General features: G+C 49.9%; 1 protein-coding gene across 1 annotated transcript in view; it reads left to right on the top strand.

The window, feature by feature from the left end:
* Positions 1 to 22,500, top strand: part of LOC125047775 (AT-rich interactive domain-containing protein 3A-like) — a 247,410-nt gene that overhangs the window by 154,909 nt on the left and 70,001 nt on the right. Inside the window, exon 6 of the mRNA XM_047646212.1 lies at positions 21,716 to 21,788. Within this exon, the coding sequence (XP_047502168.1) occupies positions 21,716 to 21,788 (73 nt within the window). The remainder of the gene's footprint in view (positions 1 to 21,715; positions 21,789 to 22,500) is intronic.

Genomic DNA, 22,500 nt, shown 5'->3' with positions numbered 1-22,500 from the left:
GACCTCAGGGCCACGGGAAGGGCATTTTAGAGTATAAGGATGACCTAAGGGCTGCGAGAAGCACGGCTAGTGTACAGGGAGGACCTCCAAGAAAGGAGATTCAGGATACTCGGGCGCCCCGGAGACATGGGCATAATCATGATATATTCAATTCGTTTTATTTAACCATGATCACGTATTCATACACGGGATCATAGCGATGACCACGAACGCTCAGTCGTTCTGGTAGGTCGTTGTGAAGTCACCGAAAATGATGCTGCAGTCTTTCATTAATCAGTCGGTTTAGTAAAACTATGGAAGTTTGATAAAACTAGAGTTGGCTATTATGAAATTTGTATTTATCTTTTTTTAAATGTAAAATTAATACAACTATGGAGGTTTCATTGTTACAAGAAGCGGTCATTCTTGAAATATGGAAAACTACCGGTTTACTTGTTTGGGAAGAAATATTTGGCGATTTTTTTTTTTTCCTGCGAGGAAATGAATACATCCCGAGGAAGCTTGGCCTCTGCGGTTGATGTTATCGGCGCCGAGTGATTTCCCGAATGGCTCCAAATAAGGAATTGACAATAAAGATTTATTTCCGAATCTGGCGAGTATCTGACCAGACAAACGGTCAGCGGTTGTCAGCGGTGATATATGTGTAGCGGTCAGCTGCCGTCGGCGCGCCACTCCTGTCGCCGGTACCCCTGGCTGCGCGGCGCTACCTGTCCCTGGGCCCGGCTGGGAGGAAGGGACCTGTCCGTCGCGGGAGAGCAGGATGGGCGCTACCGATTGTCAGCCCGAGAGGGAGGCGCGGCGGGCCGGCTTGCCCAAGCACTGGCTGGGATCTCGCTGGCTTGAACTCTGGTTTTCTCGATCGATCTCTCTGTCATTCTTCTCTCTCTTTCTCTCTGTCTTTCTTCTGTCTCTCTCTCTCTCTCTCTCTCTCTCTCTCTCTCTCTCTCTCTCTCTCTCTCTCTCTCTCTCTCTCTCTCTCTCTCTCTCTCTCTCTCTCTGTCTTTCTTCTCTCTCTATGTTTCTTTCTTCTCTCTGTGTGTCTTTCTTCTCTTTCTCTCTGTGTCTTTCCTCTCTCTCTTTCTACTCTCTATTTGTCTCTCTCTCTCTCTCTCTCTCTCTCTCTCTCTCTCTCTCTCTCTCTCTCTCTCTCTCTCTCTCTCTCTCTCTCTCTCTCTCTCTCTCTCTCTCTCTCTCTCTCTCTCTCTCTCTCTCTCTCTCTCTCGTCTGTTCGAGTGTTATTCATTACAGCGATTAACTTTCCATTTGTATTTTGTTTTTCTCATCGCGCTCCCCCTCTCCCCTCTCCCTTCGCTCTCTCCTTTTTACGATACCCAATCCTCCGATCCACATGGGTACGGGTATCCTCCCCGACCGATACCCCCCTCTCTCCCTCCCTCCTTCCCTCCTCCCTAGCCTACTCATCGCATAGGCCTACCCGACGGCTTCTTCGGATTTCACAGCCTAGTAAACGGCCTTTTCAACGTGTTGATCGGCTATATGATTTAGGCCGACAAGTGCCTCTCTTTTATGCAGTGTAACAAAAAGGTAGACTGTAAAAAAAGATGGCGGTGTGTTTTTGTCACGTGATCGTCGCCTCCTTTGGGGTCGCTGTGTCGAGCGCCATTTTTGACGCGGATAAAAGGAAAAAGAGAAGAAAAAAAGAAACGGTAGTGAGAGGGAGAGGGAGGAGAAGGAGTAGGAGTTGGAACAGAATAGAGAGATAGGGAGAGAAATGAGAAAAAAAGGTGAAAGCTTGGGCGCAGTTTCTGGCATGGGAGGAGAGAAGGAAGGGAGAGAGAGAGAGAGAGAGAGAGAGAGAGAGAGAGAGAGAGAGAGAGAGAGAGAGAGAGAGAGAGAGAGAGAGAGAGAGAGAGAAAATACACAAAAAAAAAAAAAACATATAACATAGTACATTTTTTCAATATGTTCCTCCTGTTTCTTTTAGTTACCCTCCTCCTCCTCCTCCCTCTCCCGTGCATCATTAATCTCTTAGGGAATTGAATTAATTTTTCACGCGTCAAAGGGAATCGAATGCCTTTGGGTCAAGCTGTTTATTGCCAGCCTTGATAACCTTGGGAGTTTATACAGCGATAGTTTAGCGTTGATGACAGATGCTTTCATTACAATGCTGGTTCGGATAATGGCTTTCGTTGATCTGGTCGTTGTGTAGTTGCTGGTGGCTGGTGTGGTTCGTGAACTGGGCGAGTTTTGTCGTGTTTTTTCTGATTCTGTCTGTCTGTCTGTCTCTTTCTCTCTCTCTTTCTCTCTCTTTCTCTCTCTCTCTTTCTCTCTCTCTCTTTCTCTCTCTCTCTTTCTCTCTCTCTCTTTCTCTCTCTCTCTTTCTCTCTCTCTCTTTCTCTCTCTCTCTTCTCTCTTCTTCTCTCTCTCTCTCTCTCTCTCTCTCTCTCTCTCTCTCTCTCTCTCTCTCTCTCTCTCTCTCTCTCTCTCTCTCTCTCTCTCTCTCTCTCTCTCTTTCTCTCTTTCTCTCTTTCTCTCTCTCTCTCTCTCTCTCTCTCTCTCTCTCTCTCTCTCTCTCTCTCTCTCACACACACACACACACACACACACACACACACACACACACACACACACACACACACACACACACACACACACACACACACACCAATACGCACGTATATAAGTTTGTAAAGAAATACAGAGCTACATATTTAATTTCCCGCTCTAACTGTAGCAAGGGGACTTGACGTCATAAGCGAAACTAGAAGGGAGAGTTTGATGTAATTAGCATATAAATAGCGTCATTGATGTCGCCCTGAAGCTGCCCCGAAGGCTGCCCCACACACGCACACTCGCACACGCACACAGACGCACACACGCACGGTCACACACAGTCATACACACACGCACAGTCACGCACACGCACAGTCTTAATATTATTATTCCCCTCCGAAAACACCGTAGGGTTGGATCATATCGGAAAGGAGCGCCGAGTTGGGTAATACCAGCTCGGATCTTGCCGGGACGGGTCATGCTGGGAAAAATCATACCAGGACGGGTCATACCAGACCGAATCAACACCGGGACGGATCATCATCACCAGCACGGGTGTATGTATTACCGGGAAGGAGCATACCAGTTATACCGAGCCATACCGAGTCATACCGGGAGAGATAGATTTTCGTGGCACGGCGAGGTGGGCGGGGCGAGGTCTTGCCGTGGACACGCCAACCGGAGATAATAATGGGACATCGAGCATATTAATGTGTCCTCGAGATGTCTCCGGATGCCTATCAACCGCCGACGTCGCCTGAGGATGGAGGGAGGGTGGGGAGGAAGGGAGAGAGGGAAAGAGGGTGGGTGGGTGGGTGGGAGAGAAGGAGGGAGAGAGGGAGAGAGAGGGGGGGGGGGGTATTTTGGGTGGGTGTGAGGGCGAGGGACGGGGAGAAGTGGAAGGGGGTGGTGGTGGAGAAGGAGAAGGAGAAGGAGAAGGAGAAGGAGAAGGAGAAGGAGAAGGAGAAGGAGAAGGAGAAGGAGAAGGAGAAGAAGAAGAAGAAGAAGAAGAAGAAGAAGAAGAAGAAGAAGAAGAAGAAGAAGAAGAAGAAGAAGAAGAAGAAGAAGAAGAAGAAGAAGAAGAAGGGGGCGAGGAGAAGAAGGAATTGAAAGAGGGGGAAGAAGAACAAGAACGAGAAAGAATAAGAATCAGAATAAAAAAAAGGGCAGAATGAGAAGGAAAGATATCATGTCCCCTCCCCTCCCTCCCCCTCCCCCCCTCCTCTCATCAACAGATCCGAGCCTCCTGTAATTATAGCCCCGGCAGTGTGTTGACCTCCCCGACGCGGCCCTTGGGGTCAGCTCTGTATGTGACACTTCGCTCGAGCGCTGGAGATTTATTTTTTCGTATTTTTTTAGCTTTTCTGTTTTTTTTTATTGTTTCGTCCTTAGAGCTGGGGAGGATCTCTGTTTGAGTGAGTGAGTGTGTTGCCTGGGTCAGTGAGTGAGTGAGTGAGTGAGTGAGTGAGTGTGCGAGTGCGAGTTTGTCTGTGTCTGTGAGAGGAGAGGTCAGAGATTAGTGTTAAATGTTAAATGTTTAAGGGAGCGGATGTTTCAAGACTGCGGTTACATCGTTCGCCGCAATGTTAGATACTTGTTGTCATTTATCGTGAGTTCGTCCATTCGTTAGTTACGTTATTTGCCGCAACAGTTTCCAAAAGCGACGCGACATTCGTATCTCACCGCGAAGGCTCCTCCATCACAGAATCCCCGCCACAGCCTCACCAAGTACATAGAAGTACTTATCTGCTCATCGCCGCGTTATCACAGCCATCCGTGAATTTACCGTAAAGGATCGCCCGCCATCAGCCACCTCGTAACTGGGACGGCGATGGCCCCCGCGAACGATGCTTTACGAAACGCTTCGCCTCCGCGGGTGACAATATGGAAATCCTCGACGGGAGACGTTCACGAATCCCCCGAGCGAACGTCGAAGTTCGCCTCTCGGGACGACCACCCTAAGGGCGAGAGTCGCTCGCGCCCCTCGCCCGCAGTTCGATGAGCTCGAGGCGGGACTAATCCACAGCTTATCATCTTCCTAAGATTTTTGAATTTAGGAATGGCCGTGTGATCCGATCTGCGACGCCGCGATCCTGGAAGATGAGGTTGTTGTTACATTGTTTCGAGGCGGGTGGGGGTGGGGTGGGGGTGGGTGGGGGTGGAATTCTGAGCGGGAGGAAGGGGGGAGGTCTGATGGGGGGGGAGTGGTGGAGGTGTGGGGGAGTGGTGGAGGTGTGGGGGAGGGGTGGAGGTGTGGGGGAGGGGTGGAGGTGTGGGGGGGGGGGTGGAGTTTTACTGGTTATAGAGCTCTGGTGGGCGTGGAAGGAAGCTCTGGTGGGCGGTGGAGGGAGTGGAGTTTTGAGGGGAAGGAGGAGCTGTGATGGAGTGGGAGACGGAACCCTGAAGGACGGCGGAGGAGTAGATTTCTGTCGTGATATGGGGGAGAAGAGGAAGGTTGGGGGATGTTATGGGGGAAGGGAGGGGAAGGTTGGGGATGGGAGAGGAGGGGGAAGCTGGGGGAAGGGAGGGGAAGATAGAGAGGCGTGGGGTGAGGGTAAAGGATAGGGGATGGACGAGCGAGGGGAAGGTTGGGGATTGTGGGGGAGGGGGAGGTAGGGACGACAGGCAGTCATGAGGTGGTGTCTTGGACGAGGATTTGCGGCCGTCTTGGTGCCTTACGTGTCTTTGTCTATGATGTGGTTATGTTGGCGAGTCACTCAGCGCTCCGCCATTGGGACAAAGAGTTAGTACGTTTTTATTACCCTTGTGCGTCCATACAAACGCGCAGTTACACGTACTTACCCGGGGCTTAGCGACCGTAAGGACAAGTACGGAGGGACAGACGCATAAGCTTGCCAACCTGTTTTTGATGCCGCGATGAGAGAAGCGAGTCAACGGGAGATTTCTTGCCGGTAAATCCTACGCGGGATTAATATTCGCTAATCCGTCCGGGGGGTAATCCATCCAGAGTCTTGGGGGGTATTGTGGGGTGGGTGGGGGGTATGGGAGGTTGTTTGCTTGCTTGGGGAGAGTTCTAACTTCTTGATTTGTTCGGCTTTTCTCTCTCTCTCCCTCTCTCTCTCTCTCTCTCTCTCTCTCTCTCTCTCTCTCTCTCTCTCTCTCTCTCTCTCTCTCTCTCTCTCTCTCTCTCTCTCTCTCTCTCTCTCTCTCTCTCTTCTCTCTCTATCTCTCTCTTTCTCTCTCTTTCTCTCTCTCTCTCTCTCTCTCTCTCTCTCTCTCTCTCTCTCTCTCTCTCTCTCTCTCTCTCTCTCTCTCTCTCTCTCTCTCTCTCTCTCTCTCTCTCTCTCTCTCTGCGAGGGACTAGAGCAGCTACGAGTGGTGTAGGGAAACAGACAGACAAACAGACATAGACACACACACAGGTCCTCTCCTTTCTCGATCTTTCTCCCTCTCTTCCTTCTCCCCTTCTTATTCTATATACTCTTCCTAATTTTCTCCATTTTCTCTTATCTCCTTCTTCCTTCCCTCTCCCCCCTTCTCCCTTCTCTCTCCTCCTCCTCCCTCTCCCTCTCCATTCCCACTCGTCCACACTCTCTCCTCTTTCCCCTCTCTCCCTCCTCCTTCTCCCTCCCCCTCCTCCTTTTCCCTCCCCCTTCTCCTTCCCCCCCCCCCCCCCGGCGCGTACCACTATCCACATCCTCGGGCCTTGTAATATCCATCTCTGATAGTATCTTATTGTTTTGATGACCCTCGTGCCCATTCGCTTTTCTCTCTTTCTCTTTATCTTTTTCTCTCTCTTTCTCTTCTTCTTTCTTTCTTTCTTTCTTTTTCATTTTTTTCACTGTATTTTGGTCTTCCTCTCTTTCTCTTTCTCCCTCTCGCCCTCTCTTTCTTTCATTTTCCTTATTTTGTTCCCTTTTCTCTCGGTCTTAATCGCTCTCTCTCTCCTTTTCTCTTCCTTTTTCTTCTCTCTGTCTTTCTCTCTTGTCTTCCGTTCTGTCCTCTTCTCTTATTTTCTTTCCCCCTTTCGTTTTCTTTCTTTTTCTCTCTCTCTATCAACATCTTAATTACCCCAAACATTCTCTCTCTTCCTTTTTCTACCTGAAAATCAGATGCACTGTTTCAGGTCTTAATTCAATAATTATTCAGGTCAGCATTTGGGCGAAACCTAATTTTGCTCGAGTTGTGCTTGAATTCCGAGGCGCAGTCTGCTATCGCTCGACCCCCGGGGCACCCACGTGATACGATCGCATTGTTTTGATGCTGGATCGAGTCCCTTTTCCCTTCCCCCCCCCCTCCTCCCGCTCTCTCTTTCTCTCCCTTTCCTTCTCTCGCTCTCTCTCCTCCGTTGCTCTCCCTCTCTTCCTCTCCTTTCCCCTCCCTCTCTTCCTCCCCCTTCTCTCTCCTTCTCTCCTCTCCCGCTCCTCATCCTCTCCTCCTCTCCTCGCCATCCCCTCCCCTACCTTACCTCTCGCCCTCTCCCCTCCCCTCCCCTCGCTTCTGGTCATTTCCCTCTCGTCTCTACCTTTCCCCCTTTTCCCCTATCCTCCTATCTAATTTTCCACCTTGTGCCAGTTGATCTCTCCCCTTCCATTTTTCCATTCCCCTTTCTTCTCCCCTCTTCCCTTTCCTCTTCCCTCTCCCATCCGTTTCTCCTATGCCCTCTTTCCTCTCTCCTCCCCACTCCCTTTCACCTATCCCTCTCCATCTCCCCACTCTCCCCTTATCCACCTCCTTCTCTCTACTTCCCTCCCCCATCTACCCCAATCCACCTCCCTCCTTCCCTCTCCCGCTCCCCCTCTCCCCCTCTTCCCCTAACCCTCCCTCCTTCCCTCCCTCCTTCCCTCCCTCCCTCCCTCCCTCCCTCCCTCCCTCCCTCCCTCCCTCCCTCCCCCTCCCTCCCTCCCTCCCCCTCCCTCCAACCTCGCCGACCCGCACTCCCCGGGGGGCATACTGACGTCGCGAATTTCTGGACTTGCGTAAACAATTAAAGTGTGTGGCCATTAACTAAATCTCTAGGCCTTACACGCAGGATTATACTCGTCTCCTCCCCTCCCCTCCCCTCCCCTCCCCTCCCATCCCATCCTACCACCACCAAGGGAAAGGAGGTCTAAGACTATTTTCTTCCGAGATGCGTAGGATGTCTGAGGAAGGATTCAAGGATGGCTTAAGGACGTCTTCTAGGGTGCGTAAGAGGCCTCTGGGGGCATCTGCGGGATTCAAGTGGTCCTCCAAGGGCGCCCCTCTTCTCGCCTTACTCTCCCTCCCTCCCTCCCTCCCTTCCTCCCTTCCCTCCCTCCCTCTTTCCTCCCTTCCCTCTCTCCCTCCCTCCCTCCCTCCCTCCCTCCCTCCCTCCCTCCCTCCCTCCCTCCCTCCTCCCTTCCCTCCCTCCTTCCTTCCCTCCCTCCTTCCTTACCTCCCTCCCTTTCTCCTTCCTCCCTTCCCTCCTTCTTGATATTGAGAATGTGAAATGCTGTTTTGAAATCCATCCATGGGGGGGGGGGGGGGAGAGGAAATGACAATGGCTAGAGATGAAATAGAAGAAATGATAATTAGGGAAAAGGGAGAGAGATAAAACATTGAAATTGAGGGGGTGGAAGTGGAAGGGAAGAGGAAATGACGAAAATGAGCCAGAGATAAGAGGGAATAAATGACAATAAGTGGCCAGAGAGAAGGGGGAGAGATAGAACCTTCAAACAAAAATACGAAGGGGGAGGAAGAGAACGAAGTAGAGAATAAAGGGGGGAGTGGGAGGGATTGATAAAACCGGGAAGAATGACAAGGCGAGGAAGAGGTCGACAACCGGTCTTGATCTCCGGAGGCGAAGCGACCAAATAAAGGCTTTTGACTGAGGAAATAAATGCAGGTGCGGGCGGTGGGCGGGCGGTGGGCGGGCGGGAGGTGGGGTGAGGGTCAGCAGCAACAGTAGCACCTGCGAAGTAAACAGCGGTTTCTATAGTCAGTGCTATTTGGTGGGGGAGAGTGCGGCGGGGTAGAGGAGGAAGGGAGACGGAAGGTGAACGAGCGAGAGGGAGGTAGGAAAGAGAGAGAGAGAGAGAGAGAGAGAGAGAGAGAGAGAGAGAGAGAGAGAGAGAGAGAGAGAGAGAGAGAGAGAGAGAGAACGAGCAAGGTCTACACGAGCAATACTTCATAAACATAAAGTCGAGGAGGAGGTCCACGCGCCGCCGCACGAAAGTCCGCCGCCCTTGCCTCGTGTACAAAGCAGGCTCCCTTCCGCTCCCGGGCCCGTCCGTCGCTCCTCCGTCCTGCAGGAGATTTAGTGCCGCCGAGCCATTTCCTCCGCGGCCGCCTCCGTTTGTGTATCGTCGACGTTGAAAAAAAAAAAAAAAAAAAAAAAAAACGCGGGACGGTCGGCGCGTTTCCGGGGAAAAGGAGGCCCTCGAGGTTTATATTTAACGCTCCTCCCGAGTATTTCCCATTACACCCACGCGCGCGATGATGATAAAGTGAGTGATAGGGTCGGTATAAACTCCCGCGTGGTGGGTGGGTGGTGGGGGACGGGGGGAGAGGGGATTGAGAGAGGCGAGGGGGATAGAAGAGAGGAGGGGGGAGGGAGGGGAGATAGAAGAGGTAAAGGGGGTAGAAGGGGAGATAGAAGAGGTAAGGGGGGTAGGAGGGGAGATAGAAGAGGGAAGAGTGCGGGAGAGGGAGAGGGGAGAGAGGAGAGAGGGGAGGACACAAGGAGTGAGGAAAAGGGAGAGGGTATAAAAGGGATGGGAAAGGGAGAGAAGGGTTGATAGGAAAAAGAGGAGATGGGGAGAAGAGAACGGGGAAGAGGGAAGAAGAAAGATCATCATCACTCATCGCCTGCTTGTTTTCAATATAATGTTCTCACCCGCTTTTTCTTAGACTGCTGTCTAAATACCACTACAGACGTAAATCGGTAGAGATCAGGATATCGCAGAGAGAAAGAGCAAGAGAGAAAGAGAGAGAGAGAGAGAATGAAAGAAAGAACGAAAGAGAGAGAGAATGAAAGAAAGAACGAAAGAGAGAGAGGTGAAACAAAGAAAGAAAGAAAGAAAGAAAAGAAAGAAAGAGAGAAAGAGAGGGAGAGAGAGGGTGGGCAGAGTGAAAGAGGGACAGAAAAAAGAGAGAGCCATAAAGAAAGGTAAATAGAGAAAATGAATGAGGAAGAGAAAAAAAACGTGATAGAGAGAATGGGGAATTAATGGGTAGCATGCGTAAGTGATTAGGCATGATTCATGCGATGAGCTCACCGGCCTGGTTTCATTAATTCCCAGTATTAGAAAGTATCATTTTATTGTCTGTCCAGGAAGTATCGAGTTTCTCGCGTAATGGGAAAATCCTCCCGGTTAGCTGACGAGAGGGAGCGAGAAAAAAGTTGATTGCAGCGAATAGTAAGACTGTAAAGGGCGAGGGATTGGAGGCCGCGCCGGAAACGTGGCCTCGGCGGCTCGGATCTTCCCATACGTGGACATTCCTCCTCGATTCGGTTGTCGGCGAGGAGGATCTGGTATGGCGCGGGGTTATTAGTCACTTGTTATTTTGTTAGTCTGTTTTCCTTGTTTTTTTCTGTGATTGTTTGAACAGTTGTTTGTCATGCGAGGGCATTGTCTGATACTCTTATCAGGCTAACTTCAGCTAACTCCTCGTTGACCTTGCCTGACGCCAGGGCGGCGGATTCGGGCGGGCCTGGCACCGAGCGCGGGTGTCACAACGCCCTTTGTGCACCTGCCGAGGCTTCCAGGTGAGTGCGGGAGGGCGTCGCGGCGTGGAATGTCGGCAGATCGGGAGAACTTGAGCGAGAAGTGAAATCGCAAAGGATTCACTCGCGGCCGCCCAGAATACCCGCCGTGAAAGTTAATGCCCGGGTATATACTATTTTGAGGTTTTCGTGATTTACGAACTTCCACGCTTACTTAATTAAGCTTTTTTTTCCCCATCATTGCGCGACGGCCATTAATGAACGTCACCTCGGCGCGGGTATGATGTGTCGGCGCGGAGATTTGTTATCCGAGTCGCGTTCCTTTGTCAGTGACACTTTCACATTTCTCACCCGTTCGCCCCGTCCCGGACTTCCCTCGTGAGAAATGATACGTGCGGAGTGTTTAATCATGACTCACTTTATTTCTGAGAAACGGCGCGTCACCCACGATTGATGATTGCATTCCCGGGAAACGCGCGGCGCCGACGGGCTGGAGCGCGCCCTTCCTTCCTCGCTCGCTCGCGTCTTGAACTCCTGTTGGTCCTCGCGCAAGGGAGCAGAGAGGCGCAACATGTGTATCTGCGCTTTTTATCGTCGCGCTGTTTTTGTGTGTTTTCGTTTTTTTTTATAAATAAGGCCGCGGGCGTCGGGTTGTAATCGCGGGAGATATTTCCTGGTGGAGGCTGTTGCATCATAAGCTGGGACGCGCGCCAAAACCGGTGTGGTTGCCAGATGTCGCCGACGGATCATTCGGGTAATGAATTGTATTTTCGCGACAGAACATCGTTATATCGCATATTCCGTCCCCTAAGAACTGAAACCTAACGCGGGAATTTAAATTGCACTTAACACTCACTCGAATAGCACAATCTCGCCCCCGCTCTCGCTATCTCGAAACTAAAAAGGCCCGAGAATATATAAGCGCTAGCAACCCCCCCGCCGCGTGAGGTATCGAGTCGGACATGACGGAGGATCGAGTCTTACTTGCGAAGGGGATCATTTGCCATCCGAATGCGATCAAGGAACTTAGTGTCTCGTGCCCCTCTGAACTCCGGGGTGATTAATAGCGTCAGTGCAGGAGATTAATTTCAGCCAAATGTGTACAGCGTCGTGAGCTAGAGAATAGCGGAGCAGGGAGTTGGGATGCGGCCAGCGTTGCCAAGTGAGCGGGAGAGCTTGCAATTGACTCGTCCGTGTGTGCAACGTGGATGCAATAACGTTTGGTGTTATCAGCTGGGCGAGTTTGATTGCCGTGGAACGTTGCCGGAGAGGAACTGCTGAGATGTGGAACGCGTTTTGTGACGGTGATTGTACAACTTTGAGTGAAAGATCTGGAAATTATCTTCGATTTTTATATAAAGTGACGTTTGCAAGGACGGTTATAGTGAACGTGACAGTGTTCAATGACTTCCCGGGACGCGCATAATGAACGCAGAATTATGGGTCGTGAGAAAAAAGAATGTGTTAGCGGCTTTTATGCCATAATTATTACTCTGCTGCTTTCCTCTAAGTTAAAACAGCAGATTACATCAGTATTTTGAATCTTTAACATTTTTCTCTTTCACTTTAGTAAGAGAGTCATAATCCACCACAAAGACCCGAGGTATAATAAACTTTTACATTTCTAGCGAGAGCCATAGGGGCGAAAATGTATGCGTAAGCCAGTAGGAAAGCCGACCATATGCGTGGGAGGTTATCACTGTGCTGCGGGCGTGGTGTGGTGGCCGCCCCTGCGGGTGGTAAGCGGGTGGTGTGTGGGGGCGGGTGGGGGCGTGTGGATTAAAATAACGCCAGATCCCTCTGCTGGGGGACAAAGAGTTGCTGGGTCGTCATTTGTGATCGCCTGTCCCTTAATCGAGCCCTAATGCTGCCTTTAATTCCCTCGCTGAACCCGTAATTCTGCCTTCCAGTGTGGCCCGCGGCGGATAACCAGATTGCGCAATGAATTGACTTTACTCGCCTCTCTAAATGTTAACAGCGGCAAGGAATTCCATGTGTGGAGGTGGCGAGTCCGCGTGTGTTTGGGGGGGTCCGTTGTACCCACGCCCCCCCCCCTTTCCCCTCCCAACATCTGTAACTCCAGGCACCGGCACTGATAGCGAAAGTGCCAGCGAGTGCCACGAAATGAGCACTGGGCTCGTGTTCCTTGCTTAGTAAAACAGGTCTTGGGACAAGAAAGCAAGAGTGTTTTTATTCACTTGTTTATTAGTTGCCGTCGTTTTATCTCGCGTTGTCGTTGTTATTTCAGTTCAAGAGATAAACACAGGTTGTGATATTGGGTCCTTTGACTCGCCAGATACGAAGGACATAAAACGAAGGAAGTGTGCTTGAAAGACTTGAAGGATTGCGCGAGAGGCGTCAGGCGAAGTGCAGAAGCGTAGTTATTCCGGTGCGAAGAGAAATAGACAGTCGTGGTATCGCGCCAAGGACGTTTTCCGCGAAGGATAGCCGAGGGTAGAGTCCGAGAGGCGGTATAATGTCGCCCTTCACAGCTGAGGACTTCCAGAGGAGTCCCCGCAGGCAGCCGTACAAGTCCCCGTATATAGTAAGTGTAGTGGTGGGGGAACGGCCTGCCCGTCCTTCGCTGTTCTTCAGCTCGTTCTTCGCTTCTGGGGAGTGAGGGAGAACAAGTGTTTTTTTTGTTCTTTATTCTTTACTGTTAGGTCCTTATCCTGTCCTTCAGTCTTTCTTTGCCTCTGGAGAGTGAGGGAGAAGAAGTGATGGATTTGTGTGTTTTTTTGTTCTTTATTCTTGACTATTAGGGCCTCATCCTGTTCTTCGCTCGTTCTTCGCTTCGGAGGAGTGCACGGAGAACAAGCGCTGGATTTTAGGATTTCCGTTCTTTGTTCTTGACTAGGTTCTACGCTGAGAAGGGCATTTGTTGGAGAACAGGGAGAACCGGCGGTGGATTTGTGGAGTCTTGTGCATCTGGATTTTTTTTTTTTCCCAGGATTATTTTTATGTTCTTTTTTTTTTGTTGTTGTTAGCTATAATTTTATTACTGTGTTCCCAGAATATATATATATTTTTTTTTTACTATAAGTTCATTGCTTCCAGACGGGCACATTCTCTTGATATTAAGTTCCCCGTTTGCGAAATTCTGGCGTCATCTCAATTTCCCCCCCGATTAAATCTCCATTTGAATAGTTTAAACTGCTTGGAAGATTTATTCAGATCGCCGCGCTTGTAAATTCAAATGGCGAGACGTACCTTATGTTTTGCCTTCTGTCTGCGGTGAATATATCCGCTTTGGTTTCGTTCCGAGTGTAATGGGCTCTTGTCTTGTCCCGCCTTCCCCTGCGCCCTGGACCCCGCGCGACACGCATTACGGCGGAAAACGGTTCGCATTTCCCCGGAACAGCGAGCACTCGGGGCCGGGGATGCCTTCGTTTTCCTCGGGTGGGTAATTATGTCATCTTCCTGTCGGCTGCGGAGGAAGTGGAGTGACTCCGCCCGCCTGGGGAGTGGCTCTGCAGTGGCAGGCATGTGCGGTTGCGTCCGCGTGAGGTTGGCTCTCGCCTCGTCGCGTTTTTCTTCTGTTTGGTTCGCTTTTCTTCTTATTCTTATTTTTATTGATTGATTGATTGATTGGTTGATTGATTGATTGATTGATTGATTGGTTGGCGCGAGCGGAAGATGGACGCCGTGTGCGAAGGCTGCCCCTTCGGAGTGAGTCTCTGCACGAGGGTTGTTGCGGAGTTATCACGGCCGCGGGGGTGGACTGCAAGGGTGCGTGTTAAGTGACTGTCTTGTGAGCGATCGGAGTGGAGTGGCTGGGGGGGGGGGGGGGGGGGGGGGGGTCCGCGCGGTGGCATCAGTAAGCACTTGAGCATCAGTTAGCATTGTGGGCATAAGAGCGCCATTACGGGGCCCGACAACCGCCTGAGCAACGTCGGGTCGTCGCCCCGACCGGGCCGACCTGCCGCGCCTGTAATCGGCCCCGAGCGCCCGTCCGCCGCCAGACAGGTCGGCCGACTATCGGGGATCCATCGAGCGTCGGCCGCGACGTCCCGCCGCCCGAACCGTCAATTTGCGCCGAGATGCATGCTAATGGCGGCCGGCCCTGCCATTGTCTGCCGGGGGGGTGGGGGGGGGGATTAAGACGAAGGGCGCTAGACCTTGATAGAGGGAACTGATGGAGGGGGGTGGAGGGGAGGGGGCGTAGAGAGGAGGGAGACAAGGAGGGCAGGGAGATATGGGGAGGCGATGGACAGGCAAGAAAGAAGGGCGAGGCCGAGATAGATCGACAAAGTAAAAAAAACCAAGACGGCTCCCTGAGCAATAAAGGAATCGGGTTGCATTTGGTTCTGGGGGAAAGAAGCGTTAGTCATCCCCTCATTTACATGTCTCGGCTTTATTATTATACGCCTTATGGAAGTGGAATTATGTCTGCAACTTGGGCGCTGCGGCCGTTTGATGTGTTGCAAGGCAATCAGTTATTGCAGTCGATTTATGGGCTTGGCAAGGCAAGAGCTGAATCAATTATTATAGTTAATTGTGAAGTGGCTTGGCGGTTTGCAAGCTGATCAGGCTGTTGCAAGTAATTGCGAAGTCGTTTCGTCGTTTGGAAGTTGATCTGTTATTGCATATAATTGTTAGGCATCAATTGCAGGATCATGGCATTGCGGGGTCGGTCGAGCTCGCTCCGCCGGCGCCGCGCGGCTTCGCCCTCTCCCGCCGAGGTTCGTCCGCGCGCGCGCCGAGCGGCTGCGGCTGAGCGAACGCTTCTGGGAGGCGAGCGCTGCCTTCGGGCTCGTTTGCATTATAAACTTTCAAGATGGCAATTGATATTTTTGACATGCTCTTGCTGGAGGACATATTTTGTGGTGAGTAATAATGTGTGAGCGACGGGTCTCCGGCGGGCGCGTGGGACGGAGGCCGGGGATGCCTGAGCCGTGCGCTCGGGCTGCGGGCGGGCGTGGGCGTGGCGCGGGCGGAGGTGCGATACGGCATGTAGTGTTATTATTATTGTTATCATTATTACTATCATTATTATTATCATTGTTATTATTGTTATCATCATCATCATCATCATCATCATCATCATCATCATCATAATTACTATTATAATTATTATTATTATTATTATCATTGAGCTCGTAGGCGACGCAGAAGAAGCACCCGTGAGGAGGGAAGCGCGAAGCCTCCGCCGCGACCGAGGCTCCGGGCGGCTCGCTCCTCGTCTCGTCTTTCTTTGCAAAGGAGGCATCCAAAATGGCAAGTGACGGATGGCGGGCGGGTCGGGTTTCTCCTCGGCCTGGCACTCCCCTTCCCTCCTCTACTCTCCCCCCCTCTCCTCTCTGTTTCTCTTCTTTTCTCTTTCTTTCGTTCTCTCTTTTTCTATCTTTATCTCCCTATTTATCTCTTTTTTCTCTCGTTCTCCCTCCCTCTCTCTTCCTCTCCCTCTTTCTCCTTCTTTATCTTTCTCCCTTTCCATCTCTTTCTCCCCCCCTCTCTTCTCTCTCTTTATATCTCCCCCCCCTCTCTCTCTCTCTCAAAAACTATCATTATCTCCCCCTTCCTCTCCACTCCTTTCCCCTCCCCCCCTATCTCGTTCTCTCCCTCTTCAATACTATCATTATCTCCGTTATTATAAGTCGCAACTTCTGCTTCCCCCTCCTTCCCTTCCCCTCCCTCCCCCTCCTTGCGCTGCCATGTGATTATCATTGTTGTTTGCTCTCCGCTTCCTGGGCCTTATGACAGTTTGTTGGGCGGGGGAGGGGGGCGGGGAGAGGGAGGGGGAGGGAGGGAACTTCCATGTCGTGCAGGGGGCGTGTGTGTGACAATGGCGACCCGGGGGATTGGCTGGTGTGTCTTCCCCATGCCGCTTTCTAATGGTAGAGGAAGGGGGAGGGAAGAGGGTTGGAGAGGAAGGGAGGAGGGAGGAGGGAGGAGGGAGAAAAGGTGCTTGCAGGAAGGGCTTAAGGGAACGGGAGGAAAGGGGGAAGGGAGGAGTGGGGAGTGAATAGGGGGTTGGGGGAGGAGGCTTGGCAACAGGCACTGTTCTTTGTACTTATGTTGTCGCATATGGATTGAGTCTCTTATGGCCGCGGGGATAGACGGGAGACAGCGGGTTCTTTAGCAGCTCTGGCGTTGCTTGTAAAAAAAAAAAAAAAAGGAAAAATCTTGTATGGTTCGTTGATTCTCGTCTGTTTAATTGTATATTTTCTTTAGGAATTACGGTACTCGGTAAACCACTTTCGCAACTCGGTAAATCAATCTCGAATTTGCAACAAACACACACACAAAATACAAGAATCTTTCTCGATTAAAAAAAAGAGGTTTGATGAAGAAAAAGTAAATGCGAAGCAAGAGGTCCTTAAGAAGACCCACGGCGGAGATCGTCGAGGAAAACTGATGATGACGACTTTTGGGGAAGACCTATCAGTTCAGGTCTCCGGTGAAGGCAACTGGGAGAGAGAACTGCCAAGAAAAGTTACACGGGGAGATTATCCGAAAGACACTCCCGATAAGAAAAAAAGAAAGAACTTGAGATAAGGAATAACTCCTGGCGAGAGCGTTAAGGTAAGGGAGAGCTTCTGATAAAAAGCTCGAGGTAGGGAATTAAGGAAACGTAGGACGAGGAACGATTTCGGACAAAGAAAACTCGAAGATGATGAATAACTTTTGAGAAAGAAGAGATTAGATTGAGACTGAAGGTATGGAAGAAAACATGGAAAAAAAGGAATCGCCTCTTTAAAAAAATATTAAGATAAGGCATAACTCCTGATAAAGAAAGATAAGGAAGGATTCTAAACACGACGACGACTCGACACGAAGGACGACCCAGCCTTTGCAACACGACTTTGCAACGAGCCTCCGACGTAGACGACCCAAACGTCTCAAGACAACGGCGTGGCTCGCGGTCGTCGAAAGCTTGTGCCCGTTTAATGTCCAGCGGCGTCGGCACGGATGGGCGGAACTCCTACTGACATCCTTAGCGATTTTGGGCCTTAATGACATAGCATTATAATCGCTTATCGACACGTTGTGAGCACGCGAGGGTGAGTGATCGGCTGGAGGAGGAGGAGGAGGAGGAGGGGGAGGAGGAGGAGGAGGAGGAGGAGGAGGAGGAGGGGGAGGAGGAGGGGGAGGAGGAGGGGGAGGAGGAGGGGGGAGGAGGAGGAGGAGGAGGAGGAGGAGGAGGAGGAGGAGGAGGAGGAGGAGGAGGAGGAGGGGGGGAGGAGGAGGAGAAGGAGGGGGGGAGGAGGAGGGGGAGGGGGGGAGAAGGAGGAGGAGGAGGAGGTAACAATTGTGAAAGTGGGTTTCCATACACGCTGATTCGTTTTCTCGCTGCGTTTTTTTTTTTTTTTTTTTTTTTTTTTCCTTCTTTCGATTTAATTTTCTTTCTCTTTTTCTTTTTCGTTCCTTTTTCTCTTTCTCTTTCTATTTTTAGCTTCCCCCCCCCTCATTCTCGTTCTGTTTGTCTGTCCTTCTGTGGATAGAAAAAGAGGGAGAAAAGGAGGAGGAAGGAAAGGAAGAGGAAGAAGGCAAGTTGAATAAACGAGAAGGAGAAGAGATAGAAGGAGGGAGCAGGGGGATGTAGAGGGGATAGGAGGGAGGAAGGGGGGGAGGGAGGGAGTAGACGGGCCAGATGGAGGGAGGGAGGGAGGGCGGGAGGGACGAGATGATGGGAGGGAAGAAGAGAGTGAGGCACAGGTGGGAGAGAGAGAAGGATGGAGCGAAGGAAGAAGAGAGGGAGGGAGAGAGAGAGGGAGAGAGGGAGAGGGAGGGAGAGAGGGAGGGAGGGAGGGACGAGAGGGTGGGAGGGAAGAAGAGAGTGAGGGGTAGGAGGGAGGGAGAGAGAGAAGGATGGAGCAAGGGAAGAAGAGAGGGAGGCACAGGAGGGAGAGAGAGAGGGAGGGGGAGAGGGAGGGGGAGAGGGAGGGAGAGAGGGAGGGAGGGAGGGAGGGTCGAGCTGTGAATTAAAGAGACCTATCAAGACTTACAACCCGGGGCCGGCTTTGTGTGGCAGGCCAACCGGTCCGTATGTAAATAATATCACCTCAGAGCTGGAACAGGTTTTTGATGCAGTTGCTTGAACATGCATGATGTGCGAATATGATTTGTTCCGTATTACGGATATATTTCACTCGCTCCACTCGCCTTGGCCTGCAAGTGGAGGGCTAGCGGGCGGGTCGGAGTAAGGAGGAGGAGTAAGGAGGAGTGAGTAGGTGGAGTGAGTAAGGAGGAGTGAGTAAGGTGCGAGTGAGTATGGTGCATGTATGAGTAGGAGTGTAGTGCGAACGAGTGGTGTGAGGTTATGTGGTGAGTAGGGTGTGTCTTGCAAGGTGTGTCTGACGGGGTGTATCTGACAGGATATGTGCAATGTGCAATTCCCAGCGTTACATTAATGGCAGCGATGCTTTTTAAGATTAACCTTTAATAGTGATTGAATTTCCCGATCGGATAGACAGCTTCCCACACCTCGAGGGGACCATCACTGTTAGCTGGTAATTATGCGCGCTATAATAATCATATTTCTTTCGGCGAATGAGGTGTAGACAGCGGATGAGAATAGTGTTTACTCAAGGGCTACGAGCGTGGTTTTAAAATGTACTCGGGGCATATGAACATCGCTTTGAAATGTACTCCGAGGCGACGAAGACGATTATGAAGGAGACTAAGGGGACGCGAGCACAATTATAGGAGGTGCTGGGGATACGACCATAATTTAGGGGGGGATTTTATAACATGCTCAGGGGGATACGAGTATTCTTTCTATAACATACTCGGGGGATACGAGCATAATTCTTAAATACCGACGCAGGTGCAGACAGGCGGCCCGGGCGGAGAGTTGGGTGGGGGGTGGGGTGGGGGGGGGGATATTGGCGCAGCGCACAGGTGTCCGGTGTCACAATCCAAGGAGTCATTAAGCCGAGAGAGTGCCACGCCCGCACGCCTCTCTGACACTTGACACCCTCCCTCCCCTCGGCGGCTCTCCCCTTTTCCCCTCCCCGACCCTTCTTCTCCTGTATCATCTGTTTTACAGGTGACACTACCCCCCCCCCCCTCCTCCCCCTCTTTATATATGCTGACTTTGTTGTGTTTATAGTCACGTGGACATTCAATTCTCTCTCTCTCTCTCTCTCTCTCTCTCTCTCTCTCTCTCTCTCTCTCTCTCTCTCTCTCTCTCTCTCCTTATTTTCCCCTCTTTCCCTCCTCCATCTTTCTCCTTTCCCCTCCTCCGTCTTTCTCCCTCCCCTCCCCTCTTCCCCCTCTCTCTTTCTCCAATCCCTCCCCCACCGATGCAACCCCCCCCCCCCTACACCATATCTCAATGTCCTACAGCCACTCCCTCACGCCAGGAAGGGTACCGGCCCGCCCATCCCGCCCACGAAACAATTAAGTGAGGCGCACAGCGGGCGTGTGTGACTCGAGTCTTTCTGCGCTCAAGAAATAGCTCCTTGTAAATAGATGGGCGAGGTCTTATTCCGGCAAAAGCAATGCGGGTTTCCTTCGGTCAATCAGTCAAGTCAGTCCGTCAGTCAATTGGTTTTCTTTCTTTTTTTTCTCTCTCCTTCTCTCTCTCTTCCTCCCCCTCCTCCGCTCCCCCTTCCCTTCCCCCCTCTCCCTCTCCCTCTCTCCCACCCACCCTCTCTCACTCGCTGCTGATATCTCGCTAATTATTGAAGTCATTTTTACCCTTCACGCCCGTGATGAACTCTTGGAACATCTTTTAAGAGAGTCCCAGGCCCCGCGCCCACGCCCGAGCCAGCCACGCCCATCCCAAGCGGTGCCCCGTCGTCTCCGCGATCCGGTGTGGGCGGAATGGGTTGTTGTGCCGTTGCTAAATGGGCGGAATGGGCTGTTGTGTGGTAGTTGTAGGTGTGTAATGGGTTGTTGTGTCGTTATTTGGACGGAATGGTTGTTATGCGGTTGTTATGGGAGTCTAATGGGTTGCAATAGGTTGTACATGGTGCAAGATGTTGTTTAATGGGTTGCAAGAGGTTGGGATATGATTGCGATCGGGTTGGGCATGGTATATGGTCGTAAAAGGTTGTCATGGGTTGTATATGGATGTAAAATGGCTGCCATAGATTAAGTAGGGTTACATTTTCGGCAACCGCGGATTAAACAAAATGAAAAAAAGAAGGAAAAAGAAAAACATTTAACCTTTTCACCAACCTCTGATTAAAAGGAAAAAGGATAAAATTGTATAAATAAAATAACCATCGCTTCAGATATTGCAACAGCGGCGACCGACACCCTTGCGCCACAGAACATTTCGTCAAAAAATATATATATAGAAAATAAAAAATTAAATCACACCCTTTGATAATTACATAGACAGCTTTACGTAGGCAACCAATTAGCTAATTTGGTGACATTTTTATTGGGAGTTAATGAGGCTAAAAAAAAATTGTCTGCATCTGTGAGTAATGGCGCTGATGATCAGTTAAGTCATCAAAAGTCGGGTCGGGAATTAATGTTCTGTTTATGCAAATGTTATCGGATTGCGAGCCCGATGCACGTGGTTCGAGGTGCGACTCGAGGTTGGTGTTTTTGGTTTATAAAAAAAAGAGTATTGATAGAGAGATAGAGAGTTATAAATAGATAGATATAGGTGTGTGTATTGCGATCGTAGTGCAGGTGGCATGCGAGATTAATTTTTTTTTTATTATTTTTTTTTTTTTTGGGGGGGGGCAGGTTAAGTAAATTAATTTTTATTATGTCTGTAATTTATTTTTGTTCAGTTTATACATATTTTTTTATCACTATGACGCGAGTGCAGGTGGTTAATGAGCGCGACGCCCGCTGGTGGATCGATCTTGAAATACTCGTGTCTGGTTTTGTTCATTTACGTCTTTTGTTTCGATATTCAGTTGTTATTTTATGATTGAGGTCAGTTTACTTTTTTGTTTGTTGTTTTGATGTTATTGTTGTTGTTGTTGTTTAGTTGTTGTTGTTCTTCTTCTTCGTCTTCGTCTTCGTCTTCGTCTTCGTCTTCTTTTTCTTCTCCTTCTTCTCCTTCTTCTCCTTCTTATCCTTCTCCTCCTTCTCCTCCTTCTCCTCCTTCTCCTCCTTCTCCTTCTCCTGCTCCTCCTTCTCCTTCTTCTCCTTCTCCTTCTCCTTCTCCTTCTCCTTCTTCTTCTCCTCCTTCTCTTCTTCTTCTTCTTCTTCTTCTTCTTCTTCTTCTTCTTCTTCTTCTTCTTCTTCTTCTTCTTCTTCTTCTTCTTCTTCTTCTTCTTCTTCTTCTTCTTCTTCTTCTTCTTCTTCTTCTTCTTCTTCTTCTTCTTCTTCTTCTTCTTCTTCTTCCTCCTCCTTTCTTTGGTCGAATACATTTCGCGTCTGGCATGGTAGTGTAGACGACTGTCTATTGTATTGCATTTTAGCTTTATTAACATAGTAGTTTTGCTTCGTCTGAAAAAAGACGTTTTTGTACATTTTTATGTCATATTCTATTTAAAAAATAATTAAACTTGAGTATATGTGGCAATACGTGGAAAATTGCAAATATCTGAACAAGTTATTAATGAATTATATAATTACTTATGCAAAGCAGTTTTTATCGATTACGTGAATAACACTTTTTCTCTCTCTTTTTAACAGCTGTACGAGCTCAGCGATGACTTAAAACGGAAGGAGTTTCTCGATGAACTGTTCTCGTTCATGCAGAAGAGAGGTGAGTACAAGGCCTTGGTTGTTGTTGTTGTTGTTGTTGTTATTTGTTGTTTTAAAGGGGGGGGGGCAGAGAAATGTAATAAGGGGATAAACCGAGAGGAGGGTAGGCAAAGGGGAAATCGAGATAGAAGGGCAGGTAGAAGATGGAGAGCGAGAGAGAAAGAGAAAGGGGAAGGAAGGAAGGAATGAAGGAAGGAAGGAAGGAAGGAAGGAAGGAAGGAAGGAAGGAAGGAAGGAAGGAAGGAAGGAAGGGAGAAAGGAAGGGAGAAGTAGAGACCGACAGAGATAGAAGGACAGCTAGATGATGATGGAGAGAGAGAGAGAGAGAGGGAAAAGAAGAAGTAGAGATAAATAGACAGCTAGAGATAGAAGGGAGAAGAAAAGGCAGGCGGTAAGAGAGAAACATAGAGAAGGCGATAGAGATATTACACAGAGAAAGGGATAGAGATAAAAGGCCTTTTTGATAACTTCATTATTTCTGAAGATCTGAATGAATCCGCGTCTTCCATCCTAATCCTTTCTACAGGATGAAGAAGAAGCAGCGAGAGAGAAGGTCACATCCTACATCCTACTTGTCAGGCAGTAGGATTGTCTTGAGGAATTTAACTGATGACTTGATGACTACGCCCTTCAGGAATTTCGGATTAAAAAAAAAAGGAATTCGGATATTTATTTATTTATTTGTTGTTATAATTATTATTATTATTATTTTT

Source organism: Penaeus chinensis, chromosome 42 (genome assembly GCF_019202785.1).
Source record: "Penaeus chinensis breed Huanghai No. 1 chromosome 42, ASM1920278v2, whole genome shotgun sequence".
In the NCBI taxonomy this organism is placed as follows: Eukaryota; Metazoa; Arthropoda; class Malacostraca; order Decapoda; family Penaeidae; genus Penaeus; species Penaeus chinensis.
This window is presented reverse-complemented; position numbering and strand designations above follow the sequence as displayed.